At 42.5% G+C, this 21,796-nt stretch overlaps 1 protein-coding gene across 1 annotated transcript in view; it reads left to right on the forward strand.

Annotated features, from left to right (window-relative positions):
- LOC126484402 (probable cytochrome P450 6a13) overlaps positions 1-21,461 on the forward strand; it is an 88,686-nt gene extending 67,225 nt beyond the window's left edge. The window contains exons 6-8 of the mRNA XM_050107902.1: positions 1,878-2,099; positions 15,629-15,880; positions 21,111-21,461. Coding sequence (XP_049963859.1) covers positions 1,878-2,099; positions 15,629-15,880; positions 21,111-21,277 — 641 coding nt within the window. The 3' untranslated portion in view covers positions 21,278-21,461. The remainder of the gene's footprint in view (positions 1-1,877; positions 2,100-15,628; positions 15,881-21,110) is intronic.
- The last annotated feature ends 335 nt before the right edge of the window (positions 21,462-21,796 follow it).

Here is a 21,796-nt window from a genome sequence, read left to right on the forward strand (position 1 = left end):
TTTTCTGATTCCGAAACGCAAAGCCCATCATGATTTAAACCTTTCAGAAAACGATAAAAACCCGCTGGCACAATCATATTCTGTACACACAAGTTCTCTAGTGCCACTCTCACAGTTGACTACGCATATGTCTGTAGCTTCGAATGCAGCCTTTACAGCTTTACTAAACTCACAAAGAACTAGACAGAACTTTCAAATAACTTCTGGGAATTCAGCCAGGTAACACTTTCAGCGACCGCCGATGTTTCGGCGGGAGAACACCCCGCCATTTTCAAGGCAACTGCAACGGACAGGCGACGTACATGCAAATTTAAAACCTCGGTTGTCGGACTGATGCAGGGAAGATAACACACACACACTGAATACCAGTGCCACTTAAGATGACCAAAGTCAGAGCTATCGATAGTGAGACTACAACAGCTCAGACTTTGGTTATCTTTGGTGGCACTGGTGTTCGGTGTATGTGTTGATCTTTCCTGCATCAGTCCTAGAACCTAGGTTTTAAATTTGCATGTACGTCGCCTGTCCGTTGCAGTTGCCTTGAAATGGCGGGGTGTTCTCCCGCCGAAATATCGGTGGTCGCTGAAAGTGTTACCTGGCTGAATTCCGGGAAGTTACTTGAAAGTTGTATACGTCAGGAGAAACTCAGGTCTCACAACTTGACGGAAGTGTCTAATTAATTGTTTCCACTTCACACTCGGGGAAAATCCGGGTTGTTTCGTATTTCTATGGTGAGTTACTGACTTCGGTCACTCTCTCTATTATCTACACAACATTTGCAACAGACATTACCATGGGAGTGTTAGATTTGGAAAGCGCATAACATTGTAGTACAAAGTCGTCACTGGGTTAACCAGAGTGAAGAGGCGAGGCTAAAACTTTAACCACTTATGAACACGATTACGTTAGCGTTTTCCGAGCACTTAGCGTGTTGTTAACTGCTTGTCGCATAACACTACTACGTCTCAACTGCAACAAAGGAGTTTTAGTGCAACATTAACTACGCCGTTCTGAGCACTTTACAGATGCGTCTACCCACTAACAACTCCACAAAAAAGTCTTACAAAACACGCCAATGACGGCGTGTGACCCTGCCATTCGGCCAACAATGCCATACGATCATTTCATTTTCATTTTATCTCTTCAGACATTGTTCCGACCAGCGGGCAACGGTGGATTTTTGTCCGCACAGTCAGTTATTACTTTAGTTAAACTGAATTCATCGTGTTCCGTAGATACCATCAAGAATGAGAACCTTCAGGGATACGGACTGAATCGAGATATATATTAACAAAATACGAAGAAATAATAGCAACTTAATGTGTATACCGTATTAAGGATGAACTATTACTAAATTGCTTAATGCTATTCATGATGATGACAGCTAAATTTAAATAAGTAAATTAGACATAAAAATGCTGGTGCTTCCTCATTTATAATGGATGACTTCTCCTTATCTGCTAGTGGCAGACTGATAGTTAGTTGATTACAGTGGTATTTTCCAAAGAAAATATTTGCCACTCGTTTCACAGCTAAGTTTCAGAATTCTCTGGTTATCCTGTATTCGTGCTAGGTCAATAAGTATTTTTTCAGTGCTCAAAAAACCATGTCATCTCCACACTAATGCAAATACAGTACCCAGCAGTGAACGCTTCCTAATTAATAGGTTCACTTACAAATCCACTTACTTTCTTTACCTTACAAATAATACAAACTATCTAAGACTCTGCAAAATTCAAAGGTACTGAAAGCTCAACACTCCACATAATAAATGGAAGTTGATAACAGTGTCCAAGCAACATACCGGTGTAACCAGTAAAAACATGTCAGTCTAATATTGAGGTTATAATGGGTTGCTTTTTCTGTTTCCTTCTCAGAACTGTCACTGGATGATGTAGCAGCACAGGCGTTTCTTTTCTTCCTCGCTGGCTTCGAAACGTCGTCGACGACAATGAGCTTTGCGCTGTACGAGCTGGCCCTCAACCCGGACGTACAGAAGAGACTTCAGGAGGAGGTGGACGCCACGATGCAGAAGAACAGCGGACAGCTGACGTACGAGGCCATCTCGGAGATGTCGTACCTCGACAAGGTCGTCGCAGGTGAGTCGCCAATATCTACGGCCGTTCATCTGAGCTACTATTACAGGTGTTCCTCAGACAAGAGCCAACCACTTCGGCTAATGCAGTGGCTCCCTCTCCGGGGTTAGTTACCCACTCAGGGGTAAAATGAAATTTTCTGAGGTTTAAAAACAAAAGAGTTCAGGTTTGTGTCGGTCACGAAACTAAATTAATTTTATAGGATTATTACTATTATCACTTTTCATAACACTGTAATAATGGTTACATAAGTTCCCAATAACTAAATTTGTTTTTCAAATACTAACATTATTATGTGAAACAATGTGGTGGATGTTACAACTCCGCGCGGTTTGAGGCGCCATTTCACGGACTGCGCGGCCCCTCCCGCCAGAGGTTCGAGTCCTCCCTCAGGCATGTGTGTGTGTGTGTGTGTGTGTGTGTGTGTGTGTGTGTGTCTGTGTGTGTGTGTGTGTGTGTGTTTTGTTCTTAGCATAAGTTAGTTTAAGTAATATGTAAGTCTAGGGACCGATGACTTCAGCAGCTTGCTCCCTTAGGAATTCACACATTTCTACATTTTGAGCATTTGGATGTTAAGAGCTTGTGAAACGGATATATAAACACCATGTTCTTCACGTAATCCACCCACCACATACATACTCTGTTCTTTGTACCATCATTCTACGACGGTAAAATGGAGACAAACAGACCATGTATGCTTAAATATCCCACGCAAATGGCTTCTCTGAGTTGTAGATAGTTCCCACAATGGATCAGACATTGTTTCATTGTTTACTTCGCAATAGATAAATGGAGTAATTGGCAGTGCAACACAACAGTAACTATGTAATAGCTACTAAATTGCTCTGGTTGCCTACACACTATTATCATTCTCATTACTATCTTATTATTGGTGGCAATGACTGGACACAAAAGGGTTGCCAGCCCTAAGTTTTCCACTACCCGCTATTTCAGAAATACGGAGTCCAGCAGTCAAGTGATTTAGAAACAATAAGTGTAGAGTCCTCATTCTAATTTGTTTAGTTTTAAATGGGGGTGTGACGTCGGGACGAAGCAGATGACTTTTTGGGGAGGAGTGTTGCAGAGAAAGCATGTCTTGTAACAATTATCTACCCTCAATGCAGATAGTTAGCTTTCCTCTCTCAGAAGGTGTTGTGGGTAACACCCTCATCCCATTAAGAATTGTATCATTCTGTACAAAAAAAGTTGTTAGAAATAAGCAGTACCAATTGTCTCACTGACTCAGTAGTTCATTGTTTAATAAAACACTACAAAAACGAAATATCATTTATCTTTCGTGATTTTAAAAATAAAGTTGAAAGGAAGTTCTTTTTCATTCTACAGTTACACATCAATGTCAATTATCATGATAGCAGGGGGTAGTTTTATGTCTAGGATACTAACTAAGACCTGATTACACTCAGGGATAATGGTCTCAGAAAGGCTGGGAACCACTGGTCTAATAACGCCATGTAGAAAAAATTTCAAGTGACATTCAAACAGTAATGGGAGCTGTGGCACTGTGTTGGATGCGTACAGTTTGTTCAAACCTCATTAGTTTTACCCTATTGTGACAGATTTTGATAACACAGTCATAATGATAGCTTGTAACAGTTATTCATAACACAAACAATTACAACAATATCAAGTTATTATACATGAATTTGTCCTTCATTTATGTACCAGGTCTTACAAAACTAGCACTGAATATAACTAAAACGGTTGTCACTATTATTGTGTCCACCTAATAAGATACTACTTACTGAGTCTGTCTACATCCAAGTAGATAAACTGTAATATTATCGGATGAGATTCACCAGAACCATGAAAACACTAATCTTTTTCCTCCTATTACTCCAAAAGAATCATCTGTCTGAATAGTATTGCTGTCTTTGGCAAGTCAAAAGTCGGAACACTACAGTAGTAGCGCAAACTGCATTCTAGGGATTTTATTAGTGTGGGTTGCATACACTCGGGGGCAAACGTGATCGATTTATGACCCCCTCCCATTAATCCACTGTTCTGTCTATGGTTTATGGGCCACCTGAGGGGGTCATAAACCACTTAGCAGAACAATAGGTTAAGAGGAGAGGGAGGGGTTCCTAAATCGATCAAGTTTACCCCTGAATGAATGCAAGCCACACTAACAGAACGACCTAGAACACAGGCTGCCCTGCTACTTATTAGAAGTCAGAATGTAATTGAGGTCGAAAATATATACAGCTGAACTGATAGCACTGACAGTATGATGTGTTTTGCTCAGTCACCACTGTACTTGTTTCCCGCAACATCACTCCATGTTTCCAATAATGGACAATTGCAGTAAATCATGGCTGACTAGTAGCATGAGCTCTATGAAATCGGGACAGATGGAATCCCTACATCTGAATGTTAGTTGCATTTGATTATGGTTCACCAGAAATGCACATAACATCAATGCTGGCGAAAAACTTATGCAGCTCCACTTAAATAAATGCAATAAGCAGTAATCTCACATTATCCTATTTTTGTAATATTAAAAATGGACCTATAACTTTATTACCTAGTGAAAAACTCAGCTGGGAGAGTGCCTCATAGTTTGGAATACGTTTTATTGTGTTTCTATTCATTGTTATCATGCTGGATGACTTCAAAGTTGAAAAGTGTTTAAAATGTCCCAAAAAGACTGGAACTTTTTCCAGTACAAGGTTAAATATGCACCAAGCCTACAGTATGTATGAATTATCACACATGCTCATAGGGGTACCCTACCATCACCGCTGCTGAAATAACGAAGACATTTTTGGTCGATCAGCTTGAACTTCAGGTGTTTCAAATCAGTTTCATATTTTTCTTAGCACTGTGGAACTTTCTATAATCCCCAGATCGTGCTAGTGATCGTATGCTGCAACCTAGATATTCTATTTTTATGATGGTAGGTAGCAATACATCATTACTTGTGTCTCAAGAAAAAGTCTCTAAATTTGTGCCATTGCCGTTTACAGATTTCCAGTTAAAACAGATAGCCAGAAAAAAACCTTACATTTTCATAATTTTATAAATATCTTTTCTAAACGATTTCTTTCAAAATCACCACACCACATATAACCTATGTAATAACGACTGTTTTTGAATGCATAAAACAATTATTTTCTCCATGATTATTTCTTAATTATTAAATGTAATGAATGTGCCTTCATGGCTGAGAATGCGCACAGAATGGAAATATCCATGTGACGCTTTTTCCACTTGAGTGGCAATATCCACTGCCCTCTATGTAATCACCACCCAGATTGCATCATCTATCAGATCCTTCTACAAGATGACGAATACCTCTTCGCAAAATCCTCCTGCATGGGAGATCAGGAATTTAATGTGCACAGAAAATGTATTAGCCTAATTACTTAGTTACAATCTCACGCAAAATGCTCCAAGAAGCCAAAGAAAGTTGTCTGACAATTGAGGTTTCATGAAACGCCGGTTTTTAAGGATATTTTTCGGTCAATTTTCTGTTCTAGTTCGTTGTTCATTGCACATGAGCACTTCGTTCTTCCACTCCTAAATAAACCACGCAATTGACACACAACATCTTCTTCACTCATCACATCTGGTCCACATACATCACGAGTTTTGCAACGAATTTCGACTGATTTGAGATATTTTTCGACACTAAAAACCATATTATAGACGGAATTTCATAAATATCGGGATTTACAATTGCAGTTCTCATTTCTAACGTCTGGTGTAGGCGAAGATAAATAGTCCAGCTTTCTCGTTGTTATTACTCTGCACAAACTAACCTACTACATGAGCCAGTGCAATGTGTAGCAGCCATTTACAGGCAGAGGAAGATTCCAGATGAAAGAGCCTCATAATTTGCCATCTGGTATGTGTAGTAGCGCTGCAAGCAAAGCGCAAACGTAATCTGTGGGCGCAGAGGGCGCCGATTGCATAGACAGACAGAATATCGTAGAGAGACAGCATTGCGATGATGGTGAGGTAAACTGAACAATCCGCCACTACGTTTTACGTCGATAAAATAAACGGAGATGCTGCTGGATAGGGTCAAGTAACTTCAAAGTAACATACAACTGTTAATGTTCACCAATAGCAGTCACGAAAGAAATTCTAATTATTGTCTACAAAAAAATGGTTCAAATGGCTCTGAACACTATGGGACTTAATTTCTGAGGTCATCAGTCCCCTAGAACTTTGAACTACTTAAACCTAACTAACCTAAGCACATCACACACATCCATGCCCGAGGCAGGATTCGAACCTGCGACCGCAGCAGTCACGCGGTTCCAGACTGAAGCGCCTAGAACCGCACGGTCACCGCGGCCGGCTATTGTCTACCAATACTTGATATATGAGGAGCACTCAATAAGTAATGCTACATTTTTTTTTCCTCGGTCGGTTTCGGTTGAAAGAATGCAGAATTTGTAGTCTGATGTCGTAGACCATTCCTGCTTCAGCCCCTGTAGTTTCATAAAGTTCCGATGGGTGGCACCGCTATACATAGACTTTTAAATGGCGTCTCTGATGGAGGTGCGTTCCAAGCAGAGAGCTGTCACTGTGTTTCTTATGGCGGAAAACCAGAGCATCACAGCTATTCGTAGACACTTGCAGAATGTGTATGGAGACCTGGCAGTGAACAAAAGCACGATGAGTCGTTGGGCTAGGCGTCTATTATCATCGCAACCAGATCGCGCAAACCTGTCCAATGTCCTGTGTGCCGACTGGCCGTACACAGCTGTGACTGTTGCAGTGTTGAACATGCAGACGCACTCATTCAAGGCCATCCATTGATCACAGTCAAACACCTCGCTGCTCAACTGGACATCTCTGTTGTGTGGTGCTGTTATTCTCGTCCACCAGTTTGGGTACTCAGAGTTGTATGACCACTGCATTCCTTGCCGCCTAACAGAAGACTATAAAGAGCAACGAAGGGCCATCTGTGAGGAGCTGCTTGCACTTTACGAGTCTGAGCGTGACAATTTATATTGAACATTGTCACAAGCGGTGAAGTATGGGTTCATCACTTAGAACCAGAGAGAAAACAGCAATCCTTGACGCCACACAACCTCTCCTCCAAAGAAACAGTTAAAAGCCGCACCTTCAAGTGGTAGAGTCACGGCGACGGTCTTCTGGGACTGTGATGGGGGTTATTCTGTTTTACGTCCGTTCAAATGGTTCAAATGGCTCTAAGCACTATGGGACTTAACTTCTGAGGTCATCAGTCCCCTAAGAACTACTTAAACCTAACTAACCTAAGGACATCACACACATCCATGCCCGAAGCAGGATTCGAACCTGCGACCGCAGTGGGTCGCGCGGTTCCAGACTGTAGCGCCTAGAACCGCTCGGCCACCTAGGCCGGCTTTACGTCCGTCCTCACGGTGCAACTATCGACTCTGAAGTGTACTGTGCTATCCTCAGAAACCTAAAGAAACGTCTTCAGTGTGTACGTCGCCAAGAAACTGCAAACCAACTTCTCCTTCTCCATGACAACATAAGACCTCACACAAGTCTACACAACCAAGGGAAGCTCACGAAACTTATTGGAATTTTCTTTTTCATCCGCCCTACAGCCCGGATCTTTGCATCTTGCGACTTCTGACTATTTGGCTTAATGAAAGATGTACTCCAAGGAAGCAGTGTGTGAATGATGGGAGGATTACTTACGCAGCAACACGCTGGCTTTGAGGTCGACTAGTAGAGTGGTACCATGCGGGCATACGGGCCCTCCAAATGATGTGGCCTAAGGCCATTGTGCGGTAGCGTTCTCGCTTCCCACGCCCGGGTTCCCGGGTTCGATTCCCGGCGGGGTCAGGGATTTTCTCTGCCTCGTGATGGCTGGGTGTTGTGTGCTGTCCTTAGGTTAGTTAGGTTTAAGTAGTTCTAAGTTCTAGGGGACTTATGACCACAGCAGTTGAGTCCCATAGTGCTCAGAGCCATTTTTGAACCTAAGGCCATTGCATTCAATACAAATTATGTTGGAAAACAGGGTTCTGTAGCCAAAAGAGTGTGGAATAATATGGTGTATTATAATCCTGCATAAAACAATCTGCTTTCAGAAAAAAGTGGTACGTTACGTATTGAACGCCCTTGCGCAACGAGTGTGAGCAATTTGTGTTTATAGACGTCGCATTCATTGCATTCACCAACAAGTATTGATTAAATTCTCCACTACTGTCGCATCACCGAGACCATTTAGTTCAGTACTGAATGCCAAGACCCGATGGACAACTCCTTCTTTGACCACTTTCGCCACAGAAAACACTGGGCCAATGTTGAAATGTCATATGAAAATATGACTACTTCGCTTCGAAAATTTGGTCATACAGGCAGCATTCTTTATGTCAAATGCCGTGAAAAAGTGCTGTTCAAAGCAAATATGTGACTGAAAATCCCGGTGAGAGACATATAATGGAGGCAGAACTGGCATATCCTGTCCATACCCTTTGAACTGTCACTGTGTCCGGAGTACCCAGTCCTGTGCAGTGGTTCCATCTCAAAGGTGACGATGACAGTGAGGAGCAAACAGGGATATGTCGTGAACCACAGAAATTTCCAGCAGTGTTTCAGTTCGGAAGTGGAAATTATTCAGCTTACTCAGCTAGGGATGAGACATGGCTTTACCCTACCGCCACATCATTCAGTCTGTAGAGTGAGCAAGCAGTATTGGGAAACAAGGGCAAATTTTCCCAGGAATAAAACAGCTCAGAAAAAAGAAACAGAAGCTTCTAAGATTTGCCGATGATTCTAAAATACTATCACAAACGGCAAAGGACTTTGTCAATGACTTTACAATACATCACAAACGGCAAAGGACTTAAAGGTCTGTCAGACGGAAACAGTTATTCCAGCTGAAGATGTACATAGATGTCAGTACTGAAAAGGGAGCATTGCGACGTGTGATTTCAAAAAGCATTTTTCAAAATTAATGACCAATTTAAGTTTTGGAAAAACTATAGAAATTTCGAAAAAGCGTCGCGAAATTTATGGTGTCATCCTAAGAACTAGGTCAAACTTGGTACCTCATGACAGAATGATCTCCCTGAGGTAGCAACGAATGAGAGACACCAATGTAGCCACACTCTCAGGAGGTGTCAGAAGATTACCTACGTCAGAACGCAGTGACCCTCAGCCCACTCTGCAATCATCGCTTACGACGACATCATCATCTTAGTCAGATGCAGCAGTGCGAGCTGTATTAGAATCCACAACTGTATACTGAAGTTTACGGTCAATTGTATGTTGAGAGGAGACTATCATTTTGTACTGCATTAAGTGATATATTATGGAGTTCAGCGACAGTAACAAATACATGTGTCATTCCTGTGGACAAGTATTGTTTCCAAGTAAAGTATTTCAGATTATTCAAGTTCTAATAGAGTGCTCTAATATTTGGTGTGTGTTGCAGTATCTGCTCAATCTCCTCCAGAAGTAAATCTAGGCTTGCTACGACACACTATAGTGTCGAAGCGAATGTGTCAAGTGTTTCTTTATCTGGTTCATTTAGTTTAACATTGGGATGGGCGTTATGTCTCTAGACATTACATCGCCAGAACAAATACAAGAAGGACCACTACCTTCCATCAAGGATTAGTCTCTCCGGTGTTGGCTAAGGTTTTGGTGGGGTTCATGAAATTTGTCTATGTCATTATGTGTGTACTGGACCTCTCCAAACTCCAATGTACCACTTCCACTATGAGTTTGAAAAACCAAATTTTACCGATCCTGAGTTACTTTCGATTAATGGCTGTGATCCATATCAAGTAACAACGTACGATCCCAGAGCATTCGAAAGGTCGGATATGCAGAGGATAATCCTTACAGCACGACTTGTCAAAACAAGAAGGTTATTAGCCTGACAAAGGACGAGGTGAACTGTCATAGATTGTGGAATTTGTGAGGCTGGGGTCGAAAATGTATGTATACCATAAAGATATAGAAGCCACCCAAAGGTGGGCTGAGATTGTACATTGTGCGGCGTCAAAGGATTTATCAGTCGAAGATTACAAGAGATGCCTGCTAAAGGATGGTGGCGCCGCTCTGCACGTGCACCAAGTAGTCTATACATCGTTAGGTCATGAGGTCCATACTGCACTGCAGCTGAAAGTTGGACTGTCACATCATGACAACGAACATTTCATCTGAGGGAAAATGATCAGCACTTCTTATATTCTCGCTATTCACTTTTATGGTAGTGTGAAAGAGAAAGAGAGTGGATGTACACTACTGGCCATTACAATTGCTGCACCACGAAGATGACGTGCTACAGACACGAAATTTAACCGACAGGAAGAAGATGCTGTGATATGAAAATTATTAGCTTTTCAGAGCATTCACACAAGGCTGGCGCCGGTGGCGACAACTCCAACGTGCTGACATGTGCAAAGTTTCCAACCGATTTCTCATACACAAACAGCAGTTGACTGGCGTTTCCCGGTGAAACGTTGTTGTGATGCCTCGTGTAAGGAGGAGAAATGCGTACCATCACGTTTCCGACTTTGATAAAGGTCGGATTGTAGACTCTTAGCAGAATATGGAATCGGTGGGTTCAGGAGGGTAATACGGAACGCCGTGCTGGATACCAACGGCCTCGTATCACTAGCAGTCGAGATGACAAGCATCTTATCTGCATGGCTGTAACGGATCGTGCAGCCACGTCTCGACCTCTGCGTCAACAGATGGGGACGTCTGCAAGACAACAACCATATGCACGAACAGTTCGACGACGTTTGCAGCAGCATGGACTATTAGCTCGGAGACCATGGCTGCGGTTACCCTTGACGCTGCATCACAGACAGGAGCGCCTGCGATCGTGTACTCAACGATGAACCTGGGTGCACGAATGGCAAAACGTCATTTTGTCGGATGAATCAAGGTTCTGTTTACAGCATCCTGATGGTCGCATCCGTGTTTGGCGACATCGCGGTGAACGCACATTGGAAGCGTGTATTCGTCATCGCCATACTGGCGTATCTTCCAGCGTGATGGTATGGGGTGCCATTGGTTACACGTCTCATTCGCCTCTTGTTCGCATTGACGGCACTTTCAGCAGTGGACGTTACATTACAGAACTGTGGTATCTTGTTGAAGCTGCATGGGCAGCTGTACCTGTACACGCCATCAAGGCTCTGTTTGACTCACTGCCCAGGTGCATCAAGGCCGTTATTACGGGCAGAGGGGGTTGTTCTGGGTACTCATTTCTCAGGATCTATGCAACCAAATTGCGTGAAAATGTAATCACATGCCAGTTCTAGAGTAATATATTTGTCCAATGAATACCCGTTTATCATCTGCATTTCTTCTTGGTGTAGCAATTTTAATGGCCAGTAGTGTATTTACACTCTATGGGGTGGGGGTGGGGGGATATTTGAATGGACTATTGACACAGATGTGCCTATGTGTATGCCTATATATACTGAGTACTACATATTTGTCGGTGTGATCGTGGTTTTTCCTTCATCTGCTGCAAATATCACCAGTTAATCTTACTTAACCAATAGGAAATGCAGTAATATCTCTCTGCTGTATCTCTATTTGTATATAAGTTTTCTAATAGAGTTAAGAACAGTTATATTGTAAAGTACCTTCGCTAAACAATGTTATATGCATTTTGTTATTCACAAAGAGAAAGACCCTGGCGTTTCCGCAACTGTTTGCAGACCTTGAATGAATGAAGAAACACAACTGGGATAATAAGCAGAGGGAGGGGGAACTTGATCCCTATTGACCCAATGACCTCAGTGCACAAGAACAGCCGGCCTGAGTGGCCGTGCGGTTCTAGTCGCTACAGTCTGGAACCGAGCGACCGCTACGCTCGCAGGTTCGAATCCTGCCTCGGGCATGGATGTGTGTGATGTCCTTAGGTAGTTAGGTTTAAGTAGTTCTAAGTTCTAGGGGACTGATGACCATAGTTGTTAAGCCCCATAGTGCTCAGAGCCATTTGAACCATAGGAGGAGGCTTAGCTTATCAGTGACCTCAACATACTAAAACAAGGCCCTGTCCTACTGCTCGACAGTCCTGCTGGGTGATGCCATTGCCATTCTGGATGACAAGAAATCTGAAGGGATGCAGACGGTCCTCAGTAATGTTCACATTGTCCACAGCTTTCATGGTGCCATCAATTACTACCACTGGTCACAAGGAAGCCAAAATCAATGCCTGCCATAGCACAACACTGCCCTCATTTTCCTGTGCCCATGGTGTGGTGCATGTTTTAACAAGGAACGTGATCCACCGGTCAGGCAACACGTTTCCATTGCTGCACGGTCCAATCTTGATGATCTCGTGTCCACTGCAATCGTAATTTGGCCATGTTGTTGGATGAACGTGTGAACATGTAGAGGTCGTCTGCTGCTGAGCCCCATTTCCATGTGCCTGCATAGGTGCTGTATTCTGTCGCCAGATCTCCCGCATATCTCTGCGTATCCTACTTCACAGAGCGAGCAAACCCCCAACATTCACATTAAGTGATGAGGCACTGATGTCCAATAACCTGTTGCCAACTCACGCTTTCACTATCCTTCAACAACTTTCCATAGATGCCCTCGACAGTAGCATGTGAATAGCCAGACCAACTCAGCCGTTTATGAGATGACAGTTCCCAGGTGCTGGACCATAAGAATTTCTCATTTGTCAAAGTCGCTTACATCAGTGGGTTTCGCCATTTACAGCCTCTGTAGAAACTAGAATGTTCCTTCATTCATTTCTGCTTCGTACTTTGTGTTCATTTCCCTAATTACTTAACTATGCATTACAGTATACAGTGGTTAGCACACTGGACTCGCATTCTGGAGGACGACGGTTCAATCCCGTCTCCGGCCATCCTGACTTAGGTTTTCCGTGATTTCCCTAAATCGCTTCAGGCAAATGCCGGGATGGTTCCTTTGAATGGGCACGGCCGATTTCCTTCCCCATCCTTCCCTTACCCGAGCTTGCGCTCCGTCTCTAATGACCTCGTTGTCGACGGGACGTTAAACACTAATCTCCTCCTCCATTACAGTATATTTCCTCTGCAACCTAAGAACTATTTAAATAATTATATTCGTAATTCCATTGTAAATTATTTCAACTTTCTCTACACGCAAAATCGTCTCTGTCCTGCATGGTTGTCAATATCAAAATCCCAAATCAAGGCTTTCAACTGTCTCATGGAAGACTGGTTTCATAAACTTAAACAATGATTTCTAGGCATGGCTCTTTATTCTCAAAAATAAAGACTTTTCATCATTTGTGTACAAAATAATAAAACGTTGACATAAATTTTCAAGATGCGCTCTAAGACAAAAAACCTCTCCACGAATTGGTCACAAATTGATATTCACACAGAAATCGACGGAAAATGCGAAATTGTACATTTTGGCGGCCACTGGATGACTGGGCTCTGCAACGCAACCAGCTATTTTAAAGCCATTTTCGTCGATGTTTTCAAATAATTTTTCCGTGACAAAAAAAACTGCTTTTGACATATACAGAGTCCGCCTAAAAATGGATACACTCTTTGTCAGGTTCTATCGAGATATCGATATTGTCGTTCGATTTGAGTTACGAATGCGTTGTAGTGTGGTCTTTGGCTCAACACGTTAGTACTTTGATCTCGGTATTGACAAAACAAGATGGCTGTAGCACGCTTGACATTCGAGCAACGGAAATGTATTGTAAGGCCGTTTTTCAAGTTTGATAATGCCGTTGAACTGCAACGTCAGTGGAGACGGGAGTTTGAATCAGAACCACCAACCCACCTAACAATTAAACGAATCATTGAGACGTTTGAATTGGATGGATCGATTTGTGATATTTGCAAAGAAAGGTCAGGAAGACAGTGTACAGCTACAAGTCGTGCTTCGTTGGCTCTCGTGTTGGCAACGTTTGTTAATTCTCCACAGAAGTCTGCTATGCAATGTGCATGTGAAGTGGCAGTTACCAGTACAAGCATACGAAGAATTCTGAAAACTGCAAAGTGGGAAGTTTACATTCCACGATTGCTGCACGCGATTATTGATGATGATCCTGATCGCCGAATGCAGTTTTGGGAATGGTATCAGCAAATGGTAACTGATGACGAATAATTTGTGACGAAATGTGGAGTCACGAAGCACAATTTAAACTAATGGAACCATGAATCGGCATAACAATGTGTGCTGGGCACCTGAAAATCCGCATGTTCGTATGGATAAAGCGCTCAATCTACCAGAGGCTCATGTGTGGTGTGGGCTATCATCTACGGGCTTAGTAGGACCCTTTTTCTTTGATACTACTGTTTCTGGAGAAGTGTACCTGGAAAAGTTACGCACATCAGTTTTGCCAGATATACCTGCACTTTATAGAGCTGATGAAGAGGTCTTCTACCAAAAGGATGGGGCGTCACCACACAACCACCTAGCTGTATGAGCTTTCCTGGATGACAATTTTCCAGGGCATTGGATTGGACGAAGAGGGCCCATTGAGTTCCCTCCACGGTCGTCAGATTAACACCTATGGACTTTTGCTTGTGGGGAACTGAGAAGGACAGCGTCTATCAACGCAACCCACGCAAGCTGGAGGAACTTCGCCAGGAGATTACAGCGATATATGCAGCGGTCTTCACTGTAACATTGACTGACGTAGTTGCGGCGATCTCTCGTTGTTCTGTTATGTGTATAGCCGCCAACGGTGAACATTTTGAGCATTTAAGGCAACCATGTGCTAATCTAAAGGTTTAACAACATGTGTGATCAATTATTACACCTACCATAAACACGTAAGTAATACGTATCGTTCCTTGAAGTGTGTATACGTTTTTCTGGCGGACTCTGTAATAAATAAATTGTCAAAGAATAAGTGACAAATTGGGATCCTAATAACAATAATCTTCAGCAGAAAAGTAAAGCAGGGCAGCTTATTTCATGGCACACCGGTATTTTTTTCCATGGTTAGCTTTCTATTGGGCGTCATATGCAAATGTTGCCTTATGAAGAATATGACACATTTGCTTATTCCTGTCATTCTCGATTCTCCCCATATACAGAACAGTATTGCCAATATGTTCATGATGTGTGGTTAGTGGAAAGGATCAAACGAACGCTTACTATTCTTACATCTTCATTAAGAGCAGTATGTACGGTGTGAGCGTTTTAAAGCTTATTTTTCTTGCATAAAACGGCAGTGAACGTTACATATTATCGTTATGTTTGCAATTAATCATACCATGGAGTATTAAGAGCGACAGGCTGGCATCTGTGGCCGAGCGGTTCTAGGGGCTTCAGTCTGGAACCGCGCGACCGCTACGGTTATCCTGTCTGAGGCATGGATGGGTGTGATGTCCTTAGGTTAGTTAGATTTAACTAGTTCTAAGTTCTAGGGGACTGATGACCTCAGATGTTAAGTCCCATAGTGCTCAGAGCCATTTGAACCATTTGAAGAGCGACAGAATCTGAACATTATATTGATAGCATTAATAACACTGCCGTTAGAATGTGCCCACGGTTTTATTCTTGCTAAAGAACCAACCTTACTGTTTGATTACTGAATTTTTATGGACATGATCTTGTGCTTACAGAGACACTGAGGAAGTATCCTCCGGGTGCAATACTTGTTCGCAAATGCAATCGCCAATACCAGTTTCCGAATGGCGGCCTTGAACTCGACGAAGGGATCCCCGTTATCATACCGACCTACGCAATGCACCATGACCCCGAGTACTTCCCAGAACCTGACCGTTTCGATCCGGAGAGGTTCTCGGATGAGCAAAAGGCAAAGAGACACCCCTACGTCTACTTGCCGTTCGGGGAAGGTCCCCGCAACTGCATTGGTAAGTCCAGATATCTTCGTTTTTTTCTTTGATTCAAGCATGTCAGAATATAACTAGATGGAGAAATGTATCTTCAGATTTAGGGTTTAACGTGTCATTGATGATTAGGACTCATTAGCTGGGAATGACGACGGGTAGGGATGGGAACTGGCCGTTGTTGAAGGGCGAGTGGTTATATTTCATTTCAGTTTTCTCCTGATACTTACTGTCCACCTCGCACCAAGGGCCAATAAACTACTGAGGTAGGTGTTCTGGTAATAGTCGTAACCGAGTTACTTGCTCCAGTTGCCCACATTTCCAGTTCCTCATAGCAGGAATAAGACTACCACTTAATAGCTAGTGTGAGATTAGAGGAAGTAGCCACTGAAATTACGTAACTAATATTTTTGGACAGAATCCGTATATTAAAATTTCCTTCGTCTCACATGCACAAAATAACATTTCAGCTAATTTGTTTTCTTCTTCCAGCACCTACCACAGTTCAGAATCAAAATCCTGTTCACAATTCTACAAATCCTGTCTCTATTAGCCAGCAGCCGGGTCAGTCAAAGGTAGTTTAGCTCACCAAATGGAAAGTTTAATGCTCAACTCGACATCCAATTTTAATATGGACGCCACAAACACTCGCTAAACTGGAACTGATGAAGCAAATAACTATCGAACATTCACACGAGAGTTCAGTTTTATACAACGATAATCAAGTACGACCAGAGACGCTTTCACGAGTTCTGTCGCATATAGCCATTCGAGGCTCACGCTCACAGTTGCAACTACCGTCACAAATGGACACGTCACGAGGTTCGAGCCAACTGGCACACTCTTCGTGACCGACTTCACTCACTCACTCTTGACTTCTGAAGGTGTCTCTGGACCTTGTTCCGCTTAGTTTGAACATTCATAATACCTAGCCTACATATAATCTGGGATTGGGAAATTTAGACATCACGTTTCTTTGTTTGTATTTTCTTGTTGTCACCCAATTTTGTAAAACTGCTCTTGCTACTTGCCACAGAATTGCTGTTCAAGTAGGATGTCCGGCCATCGAGTGGTCGGTCGCCGGTGGACAGGGTTGCCCAGGTTGGCAATGTACCTATTCTCTGAGTGCTGCGCCAATGCGTAAAATTGGTGAGCTGTCTGTTTAGATCTGTCTTGAAGGAATGGTATGCCTGCTATCTCGTGCACTTCTCTAGTGCTCGGTTCTCACCTTGGGAGATGTAGTGCAAGGCGTAAAGCTTTGTTTTGTATCCACTGTAGTGCGTCGATATGTTTATTGACTGCATTGTAAAATGCCACCCTTAATTGTGAGAGGAGAGAAACATTTTAGTTACCACTGATGCTGAGTGAGGAAACTATACAGTATCTCAAATTCTGACTATGGTTGGACACTGCTAATAGCGAATTCTCAATCATACCATAGGAGCAATTTAATAGTTTGGGCCTCCACCATTCGCAAGTACGAAGACGAGTGAAACAAGAAAATTTCAATTACAGTTAATGAAAGTTCACTTAACCATTTAGCTGCTCCGTATTATGAGATACTCAGCTTTGATATCCTCGGGGGGTCCTTGCGTCGCTCTAGTATATTTTTGAAATAAAACACAGAATAGAAAACTTTAATTACTAAGTACATAGGTGCAATATTCATTGACCGTCTGACAGCCTCCGAAAGACTCTTACACAAACTTGCTTCTGAAAGACAATAATGCAGACTGACCACGTGGTTCATACGTCTCTTCCTTTGGTATAAAACAAAACAATCGAATACTTTAGTGAACGTAAGATTCACAAAATAACAGTTAAAAGTCATGAAGCGATTTTAGTTACTTGCATCAAAAAATTACCCTGCATGTTCTGATAATCAATTTGGAAACGTTTGCTTAATTTCGTATATAATTTCAGTGAATTTACAGTACAACAATTCAAATTATTTTACTTAATTATAAACAAATTACTTCGAATGAAATATTATTAACAGTAATTCGGTTTGTTCTCAAGTAGAACTACCATTTTAAATTACCATAATGAATAAAAATCGTAGCTTTTCAGAAATATGAGAGAGGTAAACATGTGGTGCAAAATGACTGGATATCACGAAATTTCAAAGTTGGATTGTTAACGAACGGCTTATTCCCCTTAGCTGCTAATATAAATCGCGTAATGTATTAAAGTGAAATTTAATCTGAGATAATAAAGTCATTTGTACTAATTGTTAAAGGGCAGTTTACTACTGGAACTGGGTATAGACATAACAGTATAAAGTCCAGAAAGTTAAAAATTCGTGGTAAAGTGACCTCTCCAGAGGCTGTTAATATGAGGAAGGAATTTCAGATAGGGGTGGGTAGGTAGGCTCATTTCAGTTGCCCCATGCCACAGCGGCGTATCCAAGAACAGGTCGTATAAAGGCCAGATACAATGTTACCCCCTGATGTGTGGGTAGAGTCGAACTGAGATTTAGTGGGGGTATAGCGTTTCCATGCGTCCCAGTGCTTTCCCCCTGCCCTCTCGGACGTGCGGTTCCCACGTTAGATGTACATCGGGGTGTCACGCCTAGTTATTTTCCGGACACACTGACTATGTACGCTCTGCTGGGGTTGCTAATACACTCCTGGAAATTGAAATAAGAACACCGTGAATTCATTGTCCCAGGAAGGGGAAACTTTATTGACACATTCCTGGGGTCAGATACATCACATGATCACACTGACAGAACCACAGGCACATAGACACAGGCAACAGAGCATGCACAATGTCGGCACTAGTACAGTGTATATCCACCTTTCGCAGCAATGCAGGCTGCTATTCTCCCATGGAGACGATCGTAGAGATGCTGGATGTAGTCCTGTGGAACGGCTTGCCATGCCATTTCCACCTGGCGCCTCAGTCGGACCAGCGTTCGTGCTGGACATGCAGACCGTGTGAGACGACACTTCATCCAGTCCCAAACATGCTCAATGGGGGACAGATCCGGAGATCTTGCTGGCCAGGGTAGTTGCCTTACACCATCTAGAGCACGTTGGGTGGCACGGGATACATGCGGACGTGCATTGTCCTGTTGGAACAGCAAGTTCCCTTGCCGGTCTAGGAATAGTAGAACGATGGGTTCGATGACGGTTTGGATGTACCGTGCACTATTCAGTGTCCCCTCGACGATCACCAGTGGTGTACGGCCAGTGTAGGAGATCGCTCCCCACACCATGATGCCGGGTGTTGGCCCTGTGTGCCTCGGTCGTATGCAGTCCTGATTGTGGCGCTCACCTGCACGGTGCCAAACACGCATACGACCATCATTGGCACCAAGGCAGAAGCGACTCTCATCGCTGAAGACGACACGTCTCTATTCGTCCCTCCATTCACGCCTGTCGCGACACCACTGGAGGCGGGCTGCACGATGTTGGGGCGTGAGCGGAAGACGGCCTAACGGTGTGCGGGACCGTAGCCCAGCTTCATGGAGACGGTTGCGAATGGTCCTCGCCGATACCCCAGGAGCAACAGTGTCCCTAATTTGCTGGGAAGTGGCGGTGCGGTCCACTACGGCACTGCGTAGGATCCTACGGTCTTGGCGTGCATCCGTGCGTCGCTACGGTCCGGCCCCAGGTCGACGGGCACGTGCACCTTCCGCCGACCACTGGCGACAACATCGATGTACTGTGGAGACCTCACGCCCCACGTGTTGAGCATTTCGGCGGTACGTCCACCCGGCCTCCCGCATGCCCACTATACGCCCTCGGTCAAAGTCCGTCAACTGCACATACAGTTCACGTCCACGCTGTCGCGGCATGCTACCAGTGTTAAAGACTGCGATGGAGCTCCATATGCCACGGCAAACTGGCTGACACTGACGGCGGCGGTGCACAAATGCTGTCCGGAGCAAGTATGGTGGGTCTGACACACCGGTGTCAATGTGTTCTTTTTTCCATTTCCAGGAGTGTATATCATCGGTGCGTACAGTAAACGAAACACTCGCTTTTCGACCGCCAGCGTACTTTACTACACGCTTGAAAAGCACCGTTCTTGGCGCATTAATTTCTTATAAGACTTCCAGTTGGACTGCCTTGTTTTTTCTACAGTAAATGATTGGTTCAAGAACATGCTACTTAACTTATGAATCTCTGTTCCGATAAATGAAGCTTGTGTGATTTTTTAGCCTTTGTTCACTGAAATACGCTTTCTATGTCTGCTGTACTCATTTACAAAACATTAGTTTCTTTGACGTTTGATACATATTTATTATTTTATAACCATAATATAGTGCTGTAATATCTAAGCCATAACTTAATTCAAAAGGGTTACATTTTATTAATTTTTCTGTGCTGCAGGCCAAAATTTACTTAATTTGGCTGACAGCTTGGGGGGGGGGGGGGTACTTTATGCTCACCTTTTGAAAATATTGTAATATGGTGAGTTACTTTATATATTAACATTCTGCAAGAAATATTTTTTTGTTTTTAATGAATTCTCCTACCATATTTCATCTATGATTTAAATTTTTCACTTAAACTGAATCCAAAATTTTAGCTCTCAGTGGTAGTTACTTTTGCTGGTGAATTTTGTGTTCAAAATTTCTGTGTTCAGGGCCTTACTCAGATAACAGTATCCATCTAAAAAGTATGTTGAGATTAAAAGTGAATAACAATGAACGAAATTTGCATTTTTTTATACTTTTTGCTGGTCATCATAAAGTCTGTAGTACATGTTATTGAAAGTGCGTTGATATTGCTAAGCGTGTGCTAAAAGTTATTTTCAGCTTCTGCCACCTCCTTACAAATCAGTATTTCTTTAAAAATTGTCTTGTGAATATAATTCAACAACAAATTTTTTTTAGGGTGATCACGAAGCACTCACCTGCCCCCTCAGTATTGCATATTATGGAAAATACCTCGATATTACTAGTGTTAGTGCTCGTCCAGTGTTCCCTATAAATTTCTGACTAAGGAACAGAAGGTCTTTCTTTTATTCTTGCTTAAGAGGCTATGTGAGACACGTGGAAGAGTAAATTAATATATATTTGATTACCTTGAGAGTTATGTTGTTCCACTTCACTTTCCAGTACAAGTATTGGAACAACTCTTTTGCATTTACTGAGATGTATTTTTTGATAGCAAGTATGTATACAAAGTATTTCCTTTTTCCCCTATGGCACTTTTGATTGAATAATGTATTATCATTTTACATATATTTTTGACGAAGATGTGACAATGGCAATGAACTTGATATTATTCTTATCTTCCAGGTATGCGACTGGGCCTTCTGCAGGCCAAGATAGGACTAGCATATCTTACATCCAAGTATGAGGTGCAGTGCTGTGAACATACCACAGTGCCTATTGAGTTCAATAAGGTATCCTTCATCCCTATGCCTGCTGGTGGAGTACAGCTGCGCTTAGCCAAAAGGGCTTAGGCACAACAAAATTCATGTACCATAATTTTTTAATTTAATGGTTGTAAGAGGTGAAGACTGCTTGTTTGGATTTAATTTCCCACCTTATATACATATTCTACCTAATAAAAAATTACATGTCCATTGCTTTTATTCCAATTAGTATATATAACAACATGCAATAAATAATTACTGTTTCTTTTTATTGCATTTTTTTGTCTTCACCTATAACACTTTCACTTCTTTTAGATGTATCAAAAAGGTTGCTAGAGTCAGAGGAAATGATTTAAGAAAATTGTACTTACATAGCTTCCCTAAGACAATTTTTAAAAAGACATATAAAAGATTTAGAGTAGCGGCAAATATTAACAGTAAGGTCTGTATACAGTTTATATTACCTTCTTCATAAACATCAGTCTTCTTCATGGTTTGCATAGAATCATGCATAACATGATCCATGAATTTCCTACAGGGTATTTCTGCCTTTCCACACCATTATGTGCTAGAACAGCAAATTTGTGGGACTTATGTCACTGAGGT

The sequence above is a fragment of the Schistocerca serialis genome, chromosome 6, assembly GCF_023864345.2.
Source record: "Schistocerca serialis cubense isolate TAMUIC-IGC-003099 chromosome 6, iqSchSeri2.2, whole genome shotgun sequence".
Taxonomy (NCBI): domain Eukaryota; kingdom Metazoa; phylum Arthropoda; class Insecta; order Orthoptera; family Acrididae; genus Schistocerca; species Schistocerca serialis.